The sequence below is a fragment of the Podarcis tiliguerta genome, assembly GCF_965153285.1.
Source record: "Podarcis tiliguerta genome assembly, chromosome: 12".
In the NCBI taxonomy this organism is placed as follows: domain Eukaryota; kingdom Metazoa; phylum Chordata; class Lepidosauria; order Squamata; family Lacertidae; genus Podarcis; species Podarcis tiliguerta.
The window spans coordinates 54,478,847-54,500,565 of record NC_139545.1 but is presented as its reverse complement, the minus strand read 5'-3'; the positions used below and the strand labels follow the sequence as shown (position 1 = coordinate 54,500,565).

General features: G+C 48.0%; 1 protein-coding gene across 1 annotated transcript; it reads left to right on the top strand.

The window, feature by feature from the left end:
• Nucleotides 1-16,647: 16,647 nt before the first annotated feature.
• LOC310661357 (cytochrome c oxidase subunit 5B, mitochondrial-like) lies at nucleotides 16,648-17,073 on the top strand (the record flags this gene model as incomplete). The annotated part of the gene is made up of 1 exon (XM_083407206.1): nucleotides 16,648-17,073. One exon carries the CDS (start codon nucleotides 16,648-16,650, stop codon nucleotides 17,071-17,073), a length of 426 nt encoding a protein of 141 aa, XP_083263332.1.
• Nucleotides 17,074-21,719: the final 4,646 nt, after the last annotated feature.

Here is a 21,719-nt window from a genome sequence, read left to right as displayed (position 1 = left end):
TCAGAGGCATACAGTGAACATAGCCATCATCTCATCCTCCTTGAAATCAACCCAAGTCGGTGTCTCTACTACTTCTTGTAGGATCAAATTCTATTGCTTAACCATGTGCTGTGTGAATAAATTATTTCTGTTGTCTGTCCCGAATCTACCAACACTCAGCTTCATTGGATGACTCCAAGTTCTAGTCTTATGAGAGAGGGAGAGAAATGCCTCTCCATCTCTACCACGTCCCACTTTTTCGCTAACCCCCCAAAGCTAACATCATGGCCACTGGTCCCATCACCTCCAGGCAAATAGAAGGGGAAGAAATGGAGCCAGTGAGAGATTTTACTTTCTTGGGCTCCATGATCACTGCAGATGGTGACAGCAGCCACGAAATTGAAAGACGCCTGCTTCTTGGGAGGAAAGCAATGACTAAACTAGACAGCATCTTAAAAAGCAGAGACATCACCTTGCCAACAAAGGTCCCTATAGTTAAAGCGATGGTTTTCCCAGTAGTGATGTATGGAAGTGAGAGCTGGACCATAAAGAAGGCTGATTGCCGAAGAATGGATGCTTTTGAATTCTGGTGCTGGAGGAGACTCTTGAGAGTCCCATGGACTGCAAGAAGATCAAACCTCTCCATTCTTAAGGAAATCAGCCCTGAGTGCTCACTGGAAGGACAGATCATGAAGCTGAGGCTCCAGTACTTTGGCCACCTCATGAGAAGAGAAGACTCCCTGGAAAAGACCCTGAAGTTGGGAAAGATGGAGGGCACAAGGAGAAGGGGACGACAGAGGACGAGATGGTTGGACAGTGTTCTCGAATCTACAAACATGAGTTTGACCAAACTGCAGGAGGCAGTGGAAGACAGGAGTGCCTGGTGTGCTCTGGTCCAGGGGGTCACAAAGAGTCGGACACAACTCAACGACTAAACAACAACAAAGCATGCTCATGATTGGCTTGCACAACCCCTAGTATTTTCACCCACCAGCCCTTCACTGACCATGCAAGCCTTTGTACCCGGGGCAGTTTAGTCAGCTTGGTTACGTTGAGTTACAGGTGTTCGTCTCTGGGCGACTTTTCCACATTCATGGCTTGTTGGTTTTTTGCAGAAGGAAAAAGTTCGCCTTGTTTTTTTTCTGCTTCCCTCAATTTCACCCTCGGTCCTTATTATGCCCCTTTTATGTTTTCTGGGTTCATGAAAGAGGCAGCCAAGAGCCTTGCATTCTTCATCAGGATAACTTTGCAAGCATTTCCTATGAGTTTCCCATAGCTAGAGAAAGGAAAGCAGGTTTTCTCCACCCCACTCATTTTTTTATTTTATTTTTTTTGCAGAAATACACTTTGCTGTCTGTAAAATCAGGTGGTGCACAGAAAAAGTTAAAAGTCAGCAAAATGGTAACTTTTGGAAAGAAAGAAAAAGAAAGGAAGATGACTCAGAAGTTATTGAAAGAGAATTTTGGGCTGGTGTTTGTGCTTGGGACGCGGGTGGCGCTGTGGGTAAAACCTCAGCGCCTAGGATTTGCCGATCGCATGGTCGGCGGTTCGAATCCCCGCGGCGGGGTGCGCTCCCGTCGTTCGGTCCCAGCGCCTGCCAACCTAGCAGTTTGAAAGCACCCCCGGGTGCAAGTAGATAAATAGGGACCGCTTACCAGCGGGAAGGTAAACGGTGTTCCGTGTGCTGCGCTGGCTCGCCAGATGCAGCTTGTCACGCTGGCCACGTGACCCGGAAGTGTCTCCGGACAGCGCTGGCTCCCGGCCTATAGAGTGAGATGAGCGCACAACCCTAGAGTCTGGCAAGACTGGCCCGTACGGGCAGGGGTACCTTTACCTTTACCTTTTGTGCTTGCTTGCTTGCTTGTTTTTGAGGGGGTGGAGGTTGCTTTCTTTAATTCACATTTTGGGTGGGGCAAGGTGGATTTTGAATGTGGGGGTGCATGGCCAATGGTCTGGGAGTTGTAGTCTTACAGCATCTAGAGTGCCACAGGTTATGAATCCAGTGGCCGCTGGGGTTGCGAACGTGATCTGTGTGGGATGCAAGTTTGCAACCCGCAATTTCATTTGTAGGAATCTGTAAACTGCCTTGGGATCTTATTTTTAAAAAACAAAAACAGATAATAATTAGATGCTCAGATCATTCTGGGTAGGCTTCCTCAAACTCGGCCCTCCAGATGTTTTGAGACTACAATTCCCATCATCCCTGACCACTGGTCCTGCTAGCTGGGGATCATAGGAGTTGTAGGCCAAAAACATCTGGAGGGCCAGGTTTGAGGAAGCCTGATTCTGGGTATCTTGGCCGCTTGGTAAACAAAACCACACGCAGGTTGCAATTCAGTGCTTCTGCGCATGCGCAAAGTGTGATTCAGTGCTTCTGCGCATGTGTGACTGCCGAAACCCGGAAGTAACCCGTTCTGGTACTTCCGGGTTTCGGCAGTCTGTAACCCAAAAAAACGCAAGCTGAAGCGTCTGTAACCCAAGGTATGACTATATAAGATTAGCCTGCTGGATCACGCTCATCTAATGCACGCTCATCTAATGCAGGATCCTGCTCTCACAGTGGCCAACCAGATGCCTGTGGAAAACCGTCAAGGAGGACGCGAGCACAAAAGAACCCTTGCCTTCTGCAGTTTCCAGCAGCTGGTGTTCAGAAGCACAACCACCTCCTACCATGGAGAGATACAACATGGCCATCACCGCGGACAGCCACCCCTGGTTTAAAGAGACCAGCTACAGGTCCAGTAATGGGCACCATCTCATTTACTGGACGGACACATTTACCAACACTGACTATCTAGCCGCCTCCCGGCATTCAAGAGTGCCATTTCCACCAGGAGGAAACAAGCCAGGATAAGGTCAACCTCAAAGTGCCGTCTCCTTAGAACCCCTTCCCGTTCTTCTGGCAACAGAAAGGCAGATGTTCCTTTCATCTTGATGGCTTTCTTCCTCTGGGATGAAACCCGTCTGTCATTTTTACGAGCTCTAGAGAAGGAGAGCTGTCAGACCACCCTGACCTGCTTGCAATTTTATTCCCCAGACCCCCAACTTGAGTCCCTGAGAAGCCCCTGTCCTTCAGGGGGGTCAGACAAGCATGTGAAAGACAGGCAATCCACTCAAGTTCCCGCCCCCACACACCCTAGTATTTCAAAATACTGCTGCTTTGAACCACAGAAAGAGGCAACATTGGGAATCGGATGAGGTTTTGTTTACCAAGTGGCCAAGATACCCAGAATCAGGCTTCCTCAAGCTTGGCCCTCCAGATGTTTTGGCCTACAACTCCCATGATCCCTAGCTAGCAGGACCAGTGGTCAGGGATGATGGGAATTGTAGTCTCAAAACATCTGGAGGGCCGAGTTTGAGGAAGCCTGCCCAGAATGATCTGAGCATCTACCGTATTTTTCGCTCTATAAGACGCACTTCCCCCCTCCTTAAAAGTAAGGGGAAATGTGTGTGCGTCTCATGGAGCAAATGCAGGCGGGAGGCTCTGTCAACGCTCCCTTTAAAGAGCTGCATGGAGCGTGTGTGCGGCTTTTGGGGGCTTTTCCCGAGGAGGGAGAATGGCTGCCCTTCTGCGTGCGACTCTGTCCCTTCCCCCACCTTCCAGAAAAGCCCCCAAGAGCTGCCCTCCCTTTAAAGAGTGCTCGGCTTTTGCGTGAGGAAAGCCAGTAGGCTTGCTTTTGCTGAAGCCAGGAGAGCAAAAGGGATCGGTGCGCTCCAATCCCACTTGCTCTCCTGGCTTCAGGGGTAGCCCCGCAAAGCCTCCTGAGCGAAGATGGAGGAGCGCTCCCTCTTAGCTCCGGATGCTTTGCGTTCCTTTCTTATTCCTTGTTTTCCTCCCCTAAAAACTAGGTGCGTCCAATCGTCCGGTGCGTCTAATAGAGCGAAAAATACGGCAATTGTTATCTGTTTTTGGTTTTTTTTAAAAATAAGATCCCACAGCAGTTTACAGATTCCTACAAATGAGATTGTCCTTACAATCTAAAGGAGGATACAACATCAAAGGAAAGATGGCTCCCATTACCTTGTCGCCCCACCTGATGAGCCCCCCATTTCTCCTTACCTTCGCTGCGTAAGGACTGATAAGCAAAGACTGAGCTTGCAAGAGGGTCCTTGTCAAGTTGAGTTCTCATTTCAATGCTCTTTCCATTTTCATGTGGGGCCCTTCCACCGAAGTCTGTTAAAATGCTTTCACTGGCTCTTTATTTTTTCCCCAAGCACTCAGATATTACCTTTCCCTCGAATGGAATCAGGAATTAAAATTATTATTCTTAGACCAAACAGTGGAAGCGGGCTAGAAAGGAAATGGTTCTTTCCTAAATGGGGATGGTTGGAAAGGAGACAAGAATCTGAGGATCCAGAAGCCTTGGTGAGCACATTACAGACAGATCAGGGAGGGGGGCTCCTTTCCATAAAGGTCCCATCTCAGAGCCTCTTCCCTTTGGCAAACATCAAGTGGGAGTGACAGCCGGGAGAGGGGGGTGTTTCAATTGCTCTGCTAATCATATCCTATAAAGTAGTGGCAGCCAAACTTGGCCCTCCAGCTGTTTTGGGACTACAATTCCCATCATCCCTGCCCACTGGTCCTGTTAGCTAGGGATGATGGGACTTGTAGTCCAAAAACAGCTGGAGAACCAAGATTGGCCACCACTGCATAGAGCAACAGTTTTTGCCAACCTCATGCCCTCTAGAGAACTTGGACTGCAACTCCCATCAGTCCCAGAACCATCTAGCAGTCTTCACCAACCTGGTGCCCTCCACATGTTTTGGGCTACTCACATCAACCGTGGTCAGGACAGATGTTGCAATCCAAAATATCTGGAGGATAACAGAGACTGGGCTCAGACTGCAGCCCAGCTCCCACCACTTCTCAGAGGGAGTAGACAACATATGGGGGAACATCTCTGGCCAACCAGTAGTTGTTGGGCTTCAACCCATGTCAGCCTCTGTGTTGAGAACCTAGTCAGGACTGAAGAACAACTCATGAAACACCAGAGCTCTGGAAGGCTGTGTTGCTCAAGTGAAGCTGCATGGCAACAGGAAGTCCTCTTCTACCTCTTCATGTCCAGAGAGATACAGTGACCAGCCCTGAGAAGCTGGTGCCTGATGTTTTGCCACTCAGGGGAGCTGTCTACAGATCCAGCATCTCTCGACGGTTCCTTCCTGTTGGTCTTGTTGCCACTCCCTTTCCTGATAACTGGAAAGAGTGTGTGAGATGGCTGTGCTGGTAAGGAGCAAGAGCAGCAAGACTAAGGGTCTCGGGTGGGTGTGTTAGAATCACAGGATTGTAGAGTCATCAAGTTCAACCACCTGCAATGGAGGAATCACAGCTAAAGAATCCCGGGCAGAAGCCCACCCAAAACTTCACATGAAGCAGAGGCCACCACCTTCCAAGGTAATCCATTCCACTGCCGAACCATCTCCTGTCCTGAAGTCACCTGATTGGCTGCTGTGGGAAGTAGACCGTTCATCTCAATGGACCTCTGGTCTGCTCCAGCAAACCTCTTCTTATGCACCTATGGAAATTTAGCATTGCAGAGACTTCATGGTGACCCTTCCCCATGGTAGGAAACCATCAGTGGAGACTGGTCCGTAAGGGCAAATGGGGCACTGCCCCACCAGCCTCAGTCTGCCCTCAGACAGCCCCCACCTGCCCACCTTCTTACTTACAATGCCCAGTCCAGGGAGTGACCTTGGCTGTCAGCGTCGTCCTCCTTAATCTCAGTGTTGCCTTTATAGAACTCAGCAGGGAGGAGGATGAGAGGGAAGCTAGATTTAGTTGCCTGTCCTTAATAATAATAATAATTTATTATTTATACCCTGCCCATCTGGCTGAGTTTCCCCAGCCACTCTGGGCGGCTCCCAATCGAGTGTTAAAAACAATACAGCATTAAATATTAAAAAATTTCCCTAAACAGGGCTGCCTTCAGATGTCTTTTAAAGATAGGATAGTTGCTTATTTCCTTCACATCTGAAGGGAGGGTGTTCCACAGGGTGGGCGCCACTACTGAAAAGGCCCTCTGTCTGGTTCCCTGTAACCTCACTTCTTGCAATGAGAGAACTGCCAGAAGGCCCTCAGCGCTGGATCTCAGTGTCCGGGCTTAACAATGGGGGTGGAGACACTCCTTCAGGTATACAGGACCGAGGCTGTTTAGGGCTTTAAAGGTCAGCACCACACTGTGAATTGTGCTCGGAAACGAACTGGAAGCCAATGCAGATCTCTCAGGACTGGTGTTATGCGGTCCGGGCAGCAACTCCCAGTCAGCAGTCTAGCTGCCACATTCTGGATTAATTGCAGTTTCTGGGTTACCTTCAAAGGTAGCCCCACGTAGAGTGCATTGCAGTAGTCCAAGCAGGAGATAACTAGAGCATGCACCACTGGCGAGACAGTCCGCGGGCAGGGAGGGTCTCAGCCTGCGTACCAGATGGAGCTGGTAGACAGCCGCCCTGGACACAGAATTAACCTGCGCTTCCATGGACAGCTGTGAGTCCAGAATGACTCCCAGGCTGCGCACCAGGTCCTTCAGGGGTACAGTTACCCCATGCAGGACCAGGGAATCCCGCACACCTTCCCGCCCCCTGTCCCCCCAAAACAGTACTTCTGTCTTGTCAGGATTCAACCTCAATCTGTTAGCCACCATCCATCCTCCAACCATCTCCAGGCACTCACACAGGACCTGTCCTTGGCTCTGATGCCACCAACTCTTGGTCTTCTTGCCTGCCAGTCTCAATGGGCATCAGCCACAATTTCTCTGCCCACCTGGTGAATGCCGACACTGCCTCTTATATTCCATAAATTGCGGCTGAGGACAAAAGTAGAACGAGCTGCCTCTGCCTATCATTGGCTCTGACTCTGGTGCCCCCTAGTGCTGGGCTCCCTGCCTTCTGCCTCACCAGTCCCAAAGGGTACCAGCTACTGCTGGCAAGCATGCCAAGAAAGCTTTTTGGGACAATCAGAATTTTGAGGTTGGGAGGGGCAGGGAAGCCCCCTTGCCCCCAAAGCTTTGCATTCTCTCTCTCTCTCTCTCTCTCTCTCTGAATGACAAACCGGAAGGCATGCCGTTCCTTCTGTGCTGGCAGCGTCCATCCACCGTCCTCACCCCACTCTCACTGCCATGCTCGCCACTCTGCGACGACTCATTAAGATGCCGCAATCCAGTAGTACAAAAGTGGCTACTGTTCGGTGTGCTGAGCCGGAGCCGCGCATTTGCCTTGGCACTGCGGGAGACGATATTTGGCGGTTGTTGATTCAGAACTGTTAACTGTATTAATCATGTAACAAACATTCCCCCGGCCCTGCCAGCCCTCGTAAATCCATCTAGCGTGCAAACCTCCCATCGTAAACACATTCAGAAACACTTAAGCAATCCCTGCGCCTGGAAGGGGTGAGCGCGAGTTTCCCATCACGTGCCTGGGTGGCTGGGGAGCCGGGCGGTGGCAGCGGCGAGGCCGGGAGGGAACGACGTGCGAGTGACGGAGCGGACGGTCTCTTGGACCTGCATGGCTTCCCATTTGCTCCGAAGGAGTCCCTCGCCTTCCAAAGGCCTGTCAAGGGAGACTGGTGGACTCAGGACTCGGCACATAGCTGAACTATGGAACTCTCTCCCACAGGAGGCTGTAATGGTCACTAACTTGGATTACACAAACTCATGGAGGGAAATGCTACTAGTGACTACTAGCCATGAGGGCTATGCCATGCCTCTACTGTCCACAGTCATTCTTCTGAAAGCCACAGAAGGGGAGAATACTTGGGTCCTGCTATCTACGGGACCGCCTCTCCTGGTATGCCCTGCAGAGGACCTTAGGGTTCATGAATAACCATAGTTTAGAGATCCCGGGCCCTAGGGAAGTCAGATTATCCTCCACCAGGGCCAGAGCCTTTTCAGTGATGGCTCCAACCTGGTGGAATGCTCTGTCCCATGAGACTACGGCCCTTCAGGATTTAACCTCCTTCCGTCGGGCCTTTAAGACAGAGCTATTCCGCCTGGCCTTTAATTTGAATTCAGCCTGATCTCTTATTTCCCTTCTCTTTCCTCCCCCTCCCCTTTTATGAAGTTTACCCACTCTGAGACCCCACAGCTAATTCTCCCCTGGCCCAAGTAGGACCAATTCAGCCAGCTAGCCCTGGGGATTATCTAATTGATTTTTGAATTTTATTGTTATTCATGTTTTTATACTGTACTTTATGCTGCTTTTATAATTAAGTGTTTTAAATTTGTTGTTAGCCGCCCTGAGCCCGGCTTTTGAACCGAGAAGGGTGGGGTATAAATAAAAAAATATTATTTATTATTATTTATTATTGTAAGTTTCCAATAATGGGCATCTGGTTGGCCATTACCAATGGGCCATGACTAGATGGGCCATTACCCTGATCCATCAGGCACTTCTCATGATGTCATGCATGGGAAAGGTAAAGCTACAGGTGCCAAGGAATCATGAGGTGGGTCTACCAGGGTTCCACTATAACCAGCAACCTCTCCATCAACGCTGAGGTGGACAGGTGTGTTGGAGAGGCAGCTACAGCAAGGGCTTGCTTCTCTGAAAGGTTATGGGAGAATGTGATGCTACTGACCGATATCAAGATGAAGGTCTACCAGGTCTGCATTTTGAGCACACTGCTTTAAGGGAGTAAGTCATGGGCTACTTACACCCATCAGAAGTGACTCCTCAATGCCTTCCAGGAAGATTTTGGGCATCACATGGCAGTCTCAAAGAAAGATGTGCCCACATACCTAGTGTGCTGGTCCCATGGGTTACCCAAGAGGGGAGGTCCAAGTCCGGTCCGTGGTCAAAGGTGCAACATGGAGGCAGTCTGTAGTAGCTGAAGCTGGGTGCAGGGCAGGGAGTCGGGTGAAGTCAGGAGCAGGCTTGCAAGCGGGGAGCCAGGGCGGGTCAGGAGCTCAGGCAGGAGAGCAGGACAGGGCTCAGGAAGAACTGGCTACCAACAATGCTGCTCCCACAACGTGGGACTGGGGCTGGCCGGCTTTTATCTGCCCCGAGGCATAGGGCAGCCCCGATCCTATGGTGACTCATCTCTCCTGACCTGGAGGTGAGCACTCCTCCTGCAGGAACTTAGTTCCCTCCGCCTCTCTGCCCTGAGCCTCTGTAGCTCAGGAGAGGCTGGAGGGTGACCGGACCCAGAGGCAACCTCAGCTTCCTCTGACAGGGCTGAGAGTGGAGCACCTGCAGGCAATGGGTCCTCCATCACCTCCGGAGCCAGAGCAGGCTCAGCTGGTGCCTGCACCCAAGGATCCAGCACAGGTGAGGACCCTTCAGGCTCATGCCCCAGCCCCAGTTCAGCTGGTTCTGGAGGCGGGGAATCCCGTGCAGGCTGGGATCCCTCAGGTTCAGCATCCGAGTCCAAATCCCAGGCCATCACACCTAGCATGTTTGCACTTCTGTCTCGGCGACGTCTACGCTGGCTTGCTCATGTCCACAGAATGGAAGACGGCAGGATCCCTACGGATGTTTTTTAAGGGGAGCTGGCTTCAGGCCCCATTGGCAGATCAATTCCGCATTACAGAGTCGTCTGCAAAAGTGACATGAAGGATGGTGACATTGACCCCTCCGTGTGGGAATCCCTTGCAGATGACCGCAGTGCCTGAAGACAGTCAGGTCATGTATCCACACCAGTGACCAGAGGAGGAATGACCCCTGGGAGGACCACAGAAAGAAGAAATGCCAGGATGCATCTGTAGCAGCACAACTGGATGCCTGCATCGGTCCCTGCTGCTATAAAACATAGAATAGAATCATAGAATCATAGAGTTGGAAGAGACCACAAGGGCCATCGAGTCCAACCCCCTGCCAAGCAGGAAACACCATCAGAGCACTCCTGACATATGGTTGTCAGGCCTCTGCTTAAAGACCTCCAAAGAAGGAGACTCCACCACACTCCTTGGCAGCAAATTCCACTGTCGAACAGCTCTTACTGTCAGGAAGTTCTTCCTAATGTTTAGGTGGAATCTTCTTTCTTGTAGTTTGGATCCATTGCTCCGTGTCCGCTTCTCTGGAGCAGCAGAAAACAACCTTTCTCCCTCCTCTAGGTGACATCCTTTTATATATTTGAACATGGCTATCATATCACCCCTTAACCTCCTCTTCTCCAGGCTAAACATGCCCAGCTCCCTTAGCCGTTCCTCATAAGGCATTGTTTCCAGGCCTTTGACCATTTTGGTTGCCCTCCTCTGGACACGTTCCAGTTTGTCAGTGTCCTTCTTGAACTGTGGTGCCCAGAACTGGACACAGTACTCCAGGTGAGGTCTGACCAGAGCAGAATACAGTGGCACTATATCTCTCCCATGTCAGTCTCTACAGCCACAGCAGGCGCTGCAACTCTCCAGTGGTTTGACTTTACCCCACTAGTGTAAAGTCCATTGTCTGTAATGGTGTAAAGTCCATTGACTTTACCCCGATGGTGTAAACTCCATTGTCTCTCGAGGCAAACGGATGCCAACAAACCTTCACATACACATTTTTTGCAAAGCCATTTGCTCTTATACATTTTACAATATTATTTTCACTATTATGTAGATTTGTATGTACACCCCCCCTCCCAATACAGTGGTACCTCGGTTTAAGAACAGCCCTATTTACGAACTATTCGGTGTATGAATTCCGCAAAACCGGGAGTAGTGTTAACAAACTTTACCTCGGTTTACGAATGGAAGCCGAATGGTGGAAGGGCACCAGTGGCAGGAGGCCTCATTAGGGAAAGTGCACCTTGGTTTGAGAACAGCTTTTGTTTAAGAATGGATTAAGTTCGTAAAGCGAGGTACCACTGTGTATGAATCTTTGTACGCTTGGCTGAAGAATTGCATTGCAAAATTCAGAGAAGTATGAATTTCAAACGCCAAATGGGTTTCGGTTTGCATCCTGTTTCAGAAAGTCCAAGTTTAGCAAGTTTGCCTTTAAATGTGAGCTGCATCAGATTTCTCCTCGGTCCCCAGCTGAAAATGTTGATACAGTGGTATCTTGGTTGTCAAGCAGCTTGGCTCGCAAACAAACCGGCTCCTAACCGCTGTAAACCTGGAAGTAAGTCTTCCAGTTTGTGAATGTTTTTTGGAAGCTGAACATCCGATGTGGCTTCCACGGCTTCCAATTGAGTGCAAGAAGCTCCTGCAGGCAATCGGAAGCCGCACCTTGGTTTTCGAACAGCTCCAGAAGTCAAACGGACTCCAGGAACGGATTCAGTTTGACAACCAGGGAACCACTGTACCTGCCACCCTCAGTTCCGCTGAAAGCTTCTCTGTTCTTCTACGTTACGGTGCAGAGGATGGATGGCTGTGACTTTGGTTGGCCACTGTTAGAGCATAATAATAATAATAATAATAATAAATAATAATAAAAGTTTATTTATATCCTGCCCTCCCCAGCCGAAGCCAGGCTCAGAGCGGCTAACAACAGTAAAAATAACACAGTTTACATAAAATCACAATCAATTAATTGAAATACATTCTAAAATCAGTTCAGAATCAAATGAATGGCAACCATTGGGCTAGAGTTCTATGAAGATTACAGAAGGAGAGAGGGGGTCAGACTGTGCCTTGGCCAAAGGCCTGGTGGAACAGCTCTGTCTTGCAGGCCCTGCGGAAAGATATCAAGTCCCGCAGGGCCCTAGTCTCTTGGGACAGAGCATTCCACCAGATCGGGGCCAGTACTGAAAAGGCCCTGGCCCTGGTTGAGGCCAGCCTAACCTCCCTGTGGCCCGGGACCTCCAAGATGTTTTTGTCTGAAGACCGTAAGGTCCTCCGTAGGACATACCAGGAGAGGCAGCCCCGTAGGTACGAGGGTCCTAGGCCATATAGGGCTTTAAAGGTCAAAACCAGCATCTTAAACCTGATCCTGTACTCCACCGGGAGCCAGTGCAGCTGGTAGAGCACCGGGTGAATATGATCCCGTGGCAACGACCCCGTAAGGAGTCTTACCGCAGCATTCCACCCGCTGGAGTTTCTGGGTCAGTCTCAAGGGCAGCCCCACGTAGAGTGAGTTACGATAATTCAGTCTGGAGTGACCGTCGCTTGGATCACAGTGGCTAGGTCAGGGCGAGACTAGATGGGCCATTGGCCTCATCCAGCAGGCATTACCTATGTTCTTACATTCACTTTGTAGGATGCTGACTGCTATAGTAAAACTGCATGAGAAATAGAGCAGGCCTTTTTGTCAGTGACCACCTGCCATACCTACTGCAACTTATGCTTCTATGAATTCTTTCTTTTTTCTTTTTCTTTCCCCCAAGTGAATTTTTATTGTTTTCCTTACATATTCTTTTCCAACAAATCGTAATAGCACCATACATTCCCTTTGACTCTGCCGAGTCACGACCCCCCTCCCTCCCCACAACTGGTATATTTATCCTCTTTCCATCACACACATCATTCTCATATTAGTACTATTATACATTGGAGGTATTCTGTCAATCCTGCTAGTGTCTTGACCTCTTTACAATTCTTCTTTAAATATCCAATAAATTTACTCCAGTTATCTTGGTATCTTTGATCTCCCTGGTCCCGGATCCTCCCTGACAGTTTGGCAAGTTCTGCATATTCTGTCAACTTCGCCTGCCACTCCTGTATACAGTGGTGCCCCGCAAGACGAATGCCTCGCAAGACGGAAAACCTGCTAGACGAAAGGGTTTTCCGTTTTGGAGGTGCTTCGCAAAACGAATTTGCTATGGGCTTGCTTCGCAAGACGAAAATGTCTTGCGAGTTCCTGTGATTTTTTTTCCGCTCCCCACCCCCTTTTTCTAAGGCACTAAGCCCCTAATAGCCTTTTAGCAGCTAATCCGCTAATCCCTTAAGCCTTTAATAGCCGCTAATAGCCGCTAAACCGCTAATAGTGCTAATCCGCTAATAGGGTTGCTTCGCAAGACGAAAAAACCGCTAGACGAAGAGACTCACTGTAGTTGGTATATCTTGTACTTTCCATCTTTGGGCCAGAAGGGTCCTCGCAGCAGCTGTAGCATACATGAACAAATTTTGATCTTCTATTTTAATTTCTGTTCCTATTAAGCCTAATAGACACGCTTCCGGTCTTTTGGGGTCTATGAATTATTTCTACGCAGGGAAGCGGGAGGAGATTCGTTTCCTCCCGACTCCATCTCCATGTCCTGCTCCGTATTACAGAGTAATGCTTCCGCGAATACTTTCTTGATTAAGCTAAAGCCATGTTTAGCCGCGAGCCTGGCGAAGGAGGGAAACCATGTGAAACTCTATCAATCTCAGGCAGCTTAACAGGTTAGAAAAATGTTTGGACAAAAGGGGACGGCAATAATAATAATAATAGAATGCATCTGGGTTGATAAGCAAGCCTGCCAATTTATAAATTCATACAGACGTCTGGAATCCTTAACGTGAGGGATTCCGGAGCACCGGGTAATAATAGGTTACTTCATTCTTGCTACGAGAAATGTGCGGTAACCTTCAGAAGGCGAGGGAGGACTCTTGATCAAAGAGGTCCCGAATCAAGGGCTGGCTCGTGGCTGGGAGATGCATGCGCTGCCTAAACAGCTGCACATGGACGCGATACCAAAACATTGTGAGTGGCTTGTGGGAGTCAGTGTGCAAAAGCCGCTGAGAAGTCAGCCTTGGTTCACAGTTCTCAATTGTATATATACTAAAGCTGTGGTGGGTATGGTGGGTACTTTTTCAGTCCAGAGGGCCAGTGTGGTGTAGTGGTTAAGAGTGGTGGACTCGTAATCTGGGGAACCGGGTTCGCTTCCCTGCTCCTCCACATGCAGCTGCTGGGTGACCTTGGGCCAGTCACACTTCTGTGAAGTCTCTCAGCCCCACTCACCTCACAGAGTGTTTGTTGTGGGGGAGGAAGGGAAAAGAGAATGTTAGCCGCTTTGAGACTCCTGAAGGGGAGTGAAAGGCGGGATATCAAATCCAAACTCTTCTTCTTCTTCTTCTTCTCTCTTGAGCAACCTGCCAGGGGCCACATGTCCGTAGTGGGCAGGGCCAGAGGAAAAAATGGGTGGAGCGATGGATGTGACTTCTGACTTTGTACAGTAGGTTGCATTCTAGCTATACAGTGGTACCTCGGGTTACATACGCTTCAGGTTACAGACGCTTCAGGTTACAGACTCCGCTAACACAGAAATATTAACTCGGGTTAAGAACTTTGCTTCAGGATGAGAACAGAAATCGTGCAGCGGTGGTGCAGCGGCGGCAGGAGGCCCCATTAGCTAAAGTGGTACCTCAGGTTAAGTACAGTTTCAGGTTAAGAACGGACCTCCAGAACGAATTAAGTACATAACCAGAGGTACCACTGTACAGTCGTACCTCATTCTGAGTCCGCCCCATTTAGGGTCCATTTCGTCGATCATCCGCAGAAAACCCAGAAGTACCGGAACGGGTTACTTCCGGGTTTGCCGCTCGCGCACATGCAGAAGCGCTAAATTGTGCTTTGCGGATGCGCAGAGCGATGCTTTGTCAAGCGTCCGGGACTCCAGAACAGATCCCAGACACAAAAGGAGGTACGACTGTACAAATGTCAGAGAGGAAGGGGTGTGGCCTAGGGAGAATCCTGTGAGCTTGATTGATTAGCAGGGTCTGGAGAATTGCATACAGCCTCTGGGCTGTATTAAAGGGTGTTGGAGGGGTCACTGTTGTGGGATACTATTGTAGTCCAACCAACAATTCATGCTTTGCCAGATAGGCACATGAAAGGGCTGAGGCTCAGAGAGCTTTCCTGTAAAGTTTGCTAAAGAGAACTCTGTGAGATCGCTTCCTTTTTTGCCTGCTCTTCCATCTGGGGCTGCCACACCATGCCAGATCCACACAGAGCTGAGGGGAACATGACATGCCACCATTAAAGTAGCCTCCAAATTAAACATTGGGTGAGATGACAAAGTTCTTGTCTGAGACAAATTAAACCAAAGATTGATGAGATTTCAAAAGGTGCAAAGGTTGTTTTCTGCTGCTCCAGAGAAGCGGACACGGAGCAATGGATCCAAATTACAAGAAAGAAGATTCCACCTAAACATTAGGAAGAACTTCCTGACAGTAAGAGCTGTTCGACAGTGGAATTTGCTGCCAAGGAGTGTGGTGGAGTCTCCTTCTTTGGAGGTCTTTAAGCAGAGGCTTCACAACCATATGTCAGGAGTGCTCTGATGGTGTTTCCTGCTTGGCAGGGGGGTTGGACTCGATGGCCCCTGTCATAGAGTCAACTCTATGACTCTTCCAACTCTATGATTCTATGATTCTATGTTAGGAACACAAGAAGTTGTCTTGCACCAGGTCAGACCATTTGTGCATGTAGCCTGTAAACTTTTTCTGGCCAGCTGGCAAGATCCATACCTTCCACCCCTACTGGGCTAAATTTGACAGGTGGGTTGGGCCACTCATCTGTCAGTCACCTGACATCACAGTGATGCAAGGTGAGCCTGAGGTTTGAAGCTCTTGCTTGTTGGGACTTCAATGTGCAGCACGGGGGCTATTTAAAAGCCCTTTTGCAAACAGTTCCATACTGCTTGCAAAAGGACGTTCAAACTGCCTTGCACTGCTCTTTGGACCTCTAGTTTTCAGCAGTGCTGGAGGAGAGGAGCAGTTTCCATTGAAACCGCTACTAAGCTCCTGATTGCTCCTTTGAAGCCCCACCCTCACCTGCCCCTGACGTTGTCCCTTATGTTCCTGGAGCAGAATGCTGAGCTTTCCGTACAGCTGCTGCCAAGGGAAGTGCCAAGGTTCACATACAGCAGAAGCCAAGCTTTCTTCAGAGACTATTAATGGCTTCCACATGCCACTGAGATGTTCTGGGCTTGCCAAAACTGTCTTCTCCTCCTTTTCCTGCCTCGCTCCCTGTCCACCTTTAGGAATTGATGGACGCAAGCCCTAACAATCGGATTCATAGAGAATGCGTGCAGGTTGTCCTGTCACAGCTTCCACTCATTCCCCAGTGACTGGCAATGCAGTCCAGATGTGCTCTGATTAAAGACTTACGGGAGATGGTGGGGCGTTGCACTCCGGGCAACTCCCCGGACTTGATAAACAACATTTTCTTTTAGGGCTCGTTGTGTAACGAGGAATGGGAAACAGCTGCTTTTTTGTGGGGACGGGGGGGGAGGGTGTATCTATTTTTATTTATTTACAAGGTTGTGAAGATGCTTTGAGGATAGAAGATGGGAAATGGGAACCTTTATCATGGCCAGCTTGAACCATGATGGATCGTTCAGTACATACAGATGGAAAGGGAACGTGTGTGATGGGGGGTGCGTTGAATTTATCAATTTCACTGTCTCTCCGTTTCCAAACTTACCGTATTTTTCGCTCTATAAGACGCACCAGACCACAAGACGCACCTAGTTTTTGGAGGAGGAAAACAAGAAAAAAATATTCTGAATCTCAGAAGCCAGAACAGCAAGAGGGATCGCTGCGCAGTGAAAGCAGCAATCCCTCTTGCTGTTCTGGGTTCTGGGATAGCTGCGCAGCCTGCATTCGCACACACATTTCCTCTTACTTTTTAGGAGGGAAAAAGTGAGTCTTATAGAGCAAAAAATACGGTAAGTTCAGTTCTGCACATTCCCGCATCAGTTTATGGTATTATTTTTCAAAGTCCTTATGAAAACTCATCAGTGTTTTAGTGCAAATTTCTCCTGTCTTCAACTTTGTCTAATATGCACATCTTGACTGCCTCTCTGCGCCTCTCTCTCGCTCTCCTCTGAGGGTTGCCATGGCGTCAAGGTTACTGAGGGTGTGCGAGACCCTGCGAGGCCTCAGCGCGGGCCGGAGTTCCCTGGGCCAGGGGCCGCCGCGCCTGACGGGGGCCGCCCGCTCCATGGGGGCCAGAGGTATTCCCAGTGATGAAGAACAGGCTACAGAAATGGAGAGGAAAACCACGAAAGCTTTCGAGAAGGGGCTGGATTCTTACAACATGCTACCACCCAAACGATATCCTGGGACAAAGGAAGACCCCAACATAGTCCCTTCAGTTACAGACAAGAGGCTTGTGGGCTGCATCTGTGAAGAGGACAACAGCACTGTGATCTGGTTCTGGCTGCACAAGGGAAATCCCCAGCACTGCCCCTCCTGTGGAGCCCATTACAAGTTGGTTGGCTACCAGTTGCCCTGCCCTGATTTGGCTTCAAAGCTTTGCTGAGCTCTCCAATTATAATTTCTGGATACAGGGCTGAGCTATGTAGCTGTTTAATATACACATCTTGGTAAAGCACCTTGTTCTGTGTTCTTTTTCACTAACATTGATTTTTGTGCACACTTTATCCTGATCTATATATATTTTCTACATGTTGCTTTGATAGAGAACTGCAACTTTGGAAAATTCGCAGAACGGCAAATTTTTAAAAGAATGACTGTGTCCCAGTCCTGGTATTCCTTCAGAAACTGAAGATTCGGTAGATCCATATTTAAATAAATACTGAATCTTTCTTAGATTCTTGAGCATATTTTATGCAGATCTGTACTACATTTCATCCTCTTACTTGTGGTGCTGTTCTTCTCAGCTTCTCCTTCAACACTGCTTCAGCTTGAGAACATGGCTCTGTCATCATCCTTGCATTTCTGATCCACAACGATATAGGAAGATGTAGCTTCAGAAGTTTTTGTCCATGGAGTTTTCTTGGCAGGGATACTGGAGAGGCTTGCCGGTTCCTGCTCCAGGTGCATCACATTTAGTCAAAAATCTCCACTTTTCTTGGGAGAAAATCGACGACAAACCTAGATAGCATCTTAAAAAGCAGAGACATCACCTTGCCAACAAAGGTCCGAATAGTTAAAGCTATGGTTTTCCCAGTAGTGATGTATGGAAGTGAGAGCTGAACCATAAAGAAGGCTGATCGCCGAAGAATGCATGCTTTTGGATTATGGGGCTGGAGGAGACTCTTGAGAGTCCCATGGACTGCAAGAAGATCAAACCGATCCATTCTGAAGGAAATCAGCCCTGAGTGCTCACTGGAAGGACAGATCCTGAAGCTGAGGCTCCAAGACTTTGGCCACCTCATGAGAAGAGAAGACTGCCTGGAAAAGACCCTGATGTTGGGAAAGATGGAGGGCACAAGGAGAAGGGGACGACAGAGGACGAGATGATGGGACAGTGTTCTCGAAGCTACCAGCATGAGTTTGACCAAACTGCAGTAGGCAGTGGAGGACACTGGCATGCTCTGGTCCATGGGGTCACGAAGAGTCGGACATGACTAAACGACTAAACAACGACAACAGCTTCAGAAGTGGCAATGCGGCCAATTTAAAGATGGTTTGCATCCATTTAAAGATGGTTTGCAGCTCTCACAAGGTGGTGGAGGTTTCGGAAGATGCTGCTTGCTTTCTGGTTGAGGCAACATCTTCTCCAACTCAGCCAACAGGGCCCTCTGGGAGCTGCCCAGGGTCCTGATTTGCCTTGACTTGCCTTAAACCTGATCTGGACCAGGAGTGGGAGAGGCTTGGGTATGTTTGTTACCATTTGCCCTGTGGGCCCAAAGACCCAGCAGAACAAAACTGTATGCTTCATTATTCTCCATCCCTGCCTCTGAGCCTCCTAACTGACACTTGTTCAAATTCGAGAACTTATTGACAATGTTTCAACACTTATTTGCAAAGCTCTCCAAGAACCAAACTCTTGAGATTTTATAACATGCACCGATACTACAACCAAAACATACAAGCAGACTTCAGAATGTTGGTTTATATATATATATATATATATATATATATATATATATATATATATTATTAAGACTTTTACATAGAAAAAGAAAAAGAAAAATACAAAAATAAAAAGAAAAACAAGTAAAAACAATTCCATTTTCATAGTATTTATTACATTTGCTTGTTTCCCAGACTTCCCCACACCTCCCCTCTCTGTATTCCAATTCAAATATTTAATCTGCAAATCCCTTCCCTCTGTCTTATCTTTATCTTTATCTTAATATATTAAACCTTTAATTCTTCATCTTTTTAACCTTCAAATTTTCCATGCTCCTTCACCACATTATTACTAATAACCTTTTAACCTCCATCCGATGTCATTCTAACATTCATTAATTTTATAATATTTCTGTAAATAGTCTTTAAATTTCTTCCAATCTTCCTCCACCGTCTCTTCTCCCTGGTCTCTGATTCTGCCAGTCATTTTTGCCTGTTCCATGTAGTCCATCACCTTCATCTGCCATTCTTCCAGAGTGGGTAGTTCTTGTGTCTTCCAATACTTCGCGATGAGTATTCTTGCTGCTGTTGTGGCATACATAAAGAAAGTTCTATCCTTCTTTAACACCAATTGGCTGACCAGACTTCAGAATGTTGGTTTCAAAGTGTTAAACATGGATTTCTGTAAACAACTGTATTTCTTTTTTAATTATTCCAGGTGCACAAATACGGACTCAAATATTATTGCATTTAGTTCAGGTATTTGTTTTGTTTTTCTGCTTTTATGCTGAGATCAATAGATGAAGGGAGGTATACATTTTTAAAAACCGAATTGTCTGCCCTTTGCATGCATTTATTTTAACCATATATGCAAATGAGCCATGTTTCCCCTCTCCCTCTCTCTTTCTGTGTGTATTAGAAGAGGCGGCAGAATGTCTCCAAACTAATATGCAGAAAATGTTGGCTATAATCTTTCCTAAATGTTTAGAATCAAGGAGTAGATGGAAAAATCAGGTAATTTGCCAAAATGACCTCATAGGTCTCTGCCCATTATGACTATCACTATAAAATTGATGAATAGTAACACATAATCAAAAGTTTCCACACCCCCAGACAATAGACTGGGCCGAATTCTCAAGGCTCTTTCCGAATCCATGTGCTGGTCACATCAAGTGTGGGAACTTCACATTACCTCCTCTGGCCCCCAGAAAGGTCATGGGGCGCAGACATGAAGCTGCCATATAGTTTATTGGCCAGCTGTCTAAGACCCAGTCCAGTCGTTCCGTTTGTGGCGTGGCTGTTTCTCTCTCTCAGTTGGCTCCAACACTCCAGTGATCGTATCTCTGAAAGCCTAAAGGACAGGAGTTTCATTCCAAATGTGCCAGTATCATTCCCCACCCTCCTCCCTTCTGCAGAACTGATTTTCAAGGCTGTGCAAAGTCACCAGACCTAGAGGGGGCCACTTGTGACCAAATCATGCACCACCCCATCACGACCTAGGACCCTCGTACCTACGGGACCGCCTCTCCTGGTATGCCCCACGGAGGACCTTAAGGTCCATAAATAGCAACACCCTGGAGGTCCCGGACCCTAAGGAATTCAGATTAGCCTCAGCCAGAGCCAGGGCCTTTTCAACACTGGCTCCGGCCTGGTGGAACGCTCTCTCTCATGAGACCAGGGCCCTGCGGGATCTGATTTCTTTCCGCAGGGCCTGTAAGACAGAGTTGTTCCTCCTGCCCTTTGGCTTGGAGTCAATTTGATTCCCTCCCCCTCTTTCTTTTTTCCTTTCTCCTCCTGTGTTGAGGCTGCATTTTAATGTTTCAATGTTTTAATGTATTTTAATCTTGTTTTTAAGTTGTATTCATTCAACTTGTTTTTATTATTGCTTGTTAGCCGCCCTGAGCCCGGCCTTGGCTGGCGAGGGCGGGGTATAAATAAAATTTATTATTATTATTATCATCACCCTCTTGCTCTCTATTTCACTCACATCCATGGGATACTTGAATGTACATTTTTGCTGCTGCTTCCAGGAAGCCATTATGGAAGTGAGGAAGTGGACAGGCAATGTGAACAGGCCCACAAGAGCTGGGTGGGTTGTGGCAGCAATGAGGTGGGGGAACCAGCAAATGGGGGGGGGCACTAATGAGCCACTCCCAGCCAACTGAAGGAATTTGCCTCAGTTTGCCTAATGGATACAGTCCAGGGCTCAGTCCAGTACAATCTGTCAGTTGGATCATTTCAGCTCATTCTGCTTCAGCAAGCCTTGTTCTTCTATATGCTTTGTAATTCAGCAAGGCTTGCTCTTCTATATGCTTTGTAATTCAGCAAGGCTTGTTCTTCTATATGCTTTGTAAATTCAGCAAGGCTTGCTCTTCTATATGCTTTGTAATTCAGCAAGGCTTGTTCTTCCATGTGCTTTGTAAATTCAGCAAGGCTTGCTCTTCTATATGCTTTGTAATTCAGCAAGGCTTCTTATTCTATATGCTTTGTAATTATCAAGGCTTGTTCTTCTATATGCTTTGTAATTCAGCAAGGCTTGCTCTTCTATATGCTTTGTAATTCAGCAAGGCTTGTTCTTCCATGTGCTTTGTAAATTCAGCAAGGCTTGCTCTTCTATATGCTTTGTAATTCAGCAAGGCTTCTTATTCTATATGCTTTGTAATTATCAAGGCTTGTTCTTCTATATGCTTTGTAATTCAGCAAGGCTTGCTCTGATGTATGCTTTGCAATTCAATCTTTAACAATGTTCCACACCAGTTTTCCAGGGTCCAATGTCTTGCTTGTGGGCTTCTCATCATGGGGATCTGATTGCCCACTGTGAGAGCAGGATACTAGATCCGATATGCCTGTTGGTGTAATTCAGCAGGGCCCTTCTTATACACCCCCTCAGTTGATCACCTTGTTCTGTGTAACATACAGATCAGCTCTTGGGTTGCGGAGAGAGTCTGCTTTGAGACTTTGGGGAGGTATCATTCCATGTTCCTCTTTCTTTCCCCATCCCACCTCTCAGCAAGCCTCCTCCTCCTGTCCCCCATGAAGCCATCTGGTCTCAGCCTTGGTGACACATTTTGTACTATACATCGACCTTTCAGGCAGCTCTTCTGGCTTAGCCTCCCAGCGGAGGTAATTGGCCCCAGCTGCTGTTCT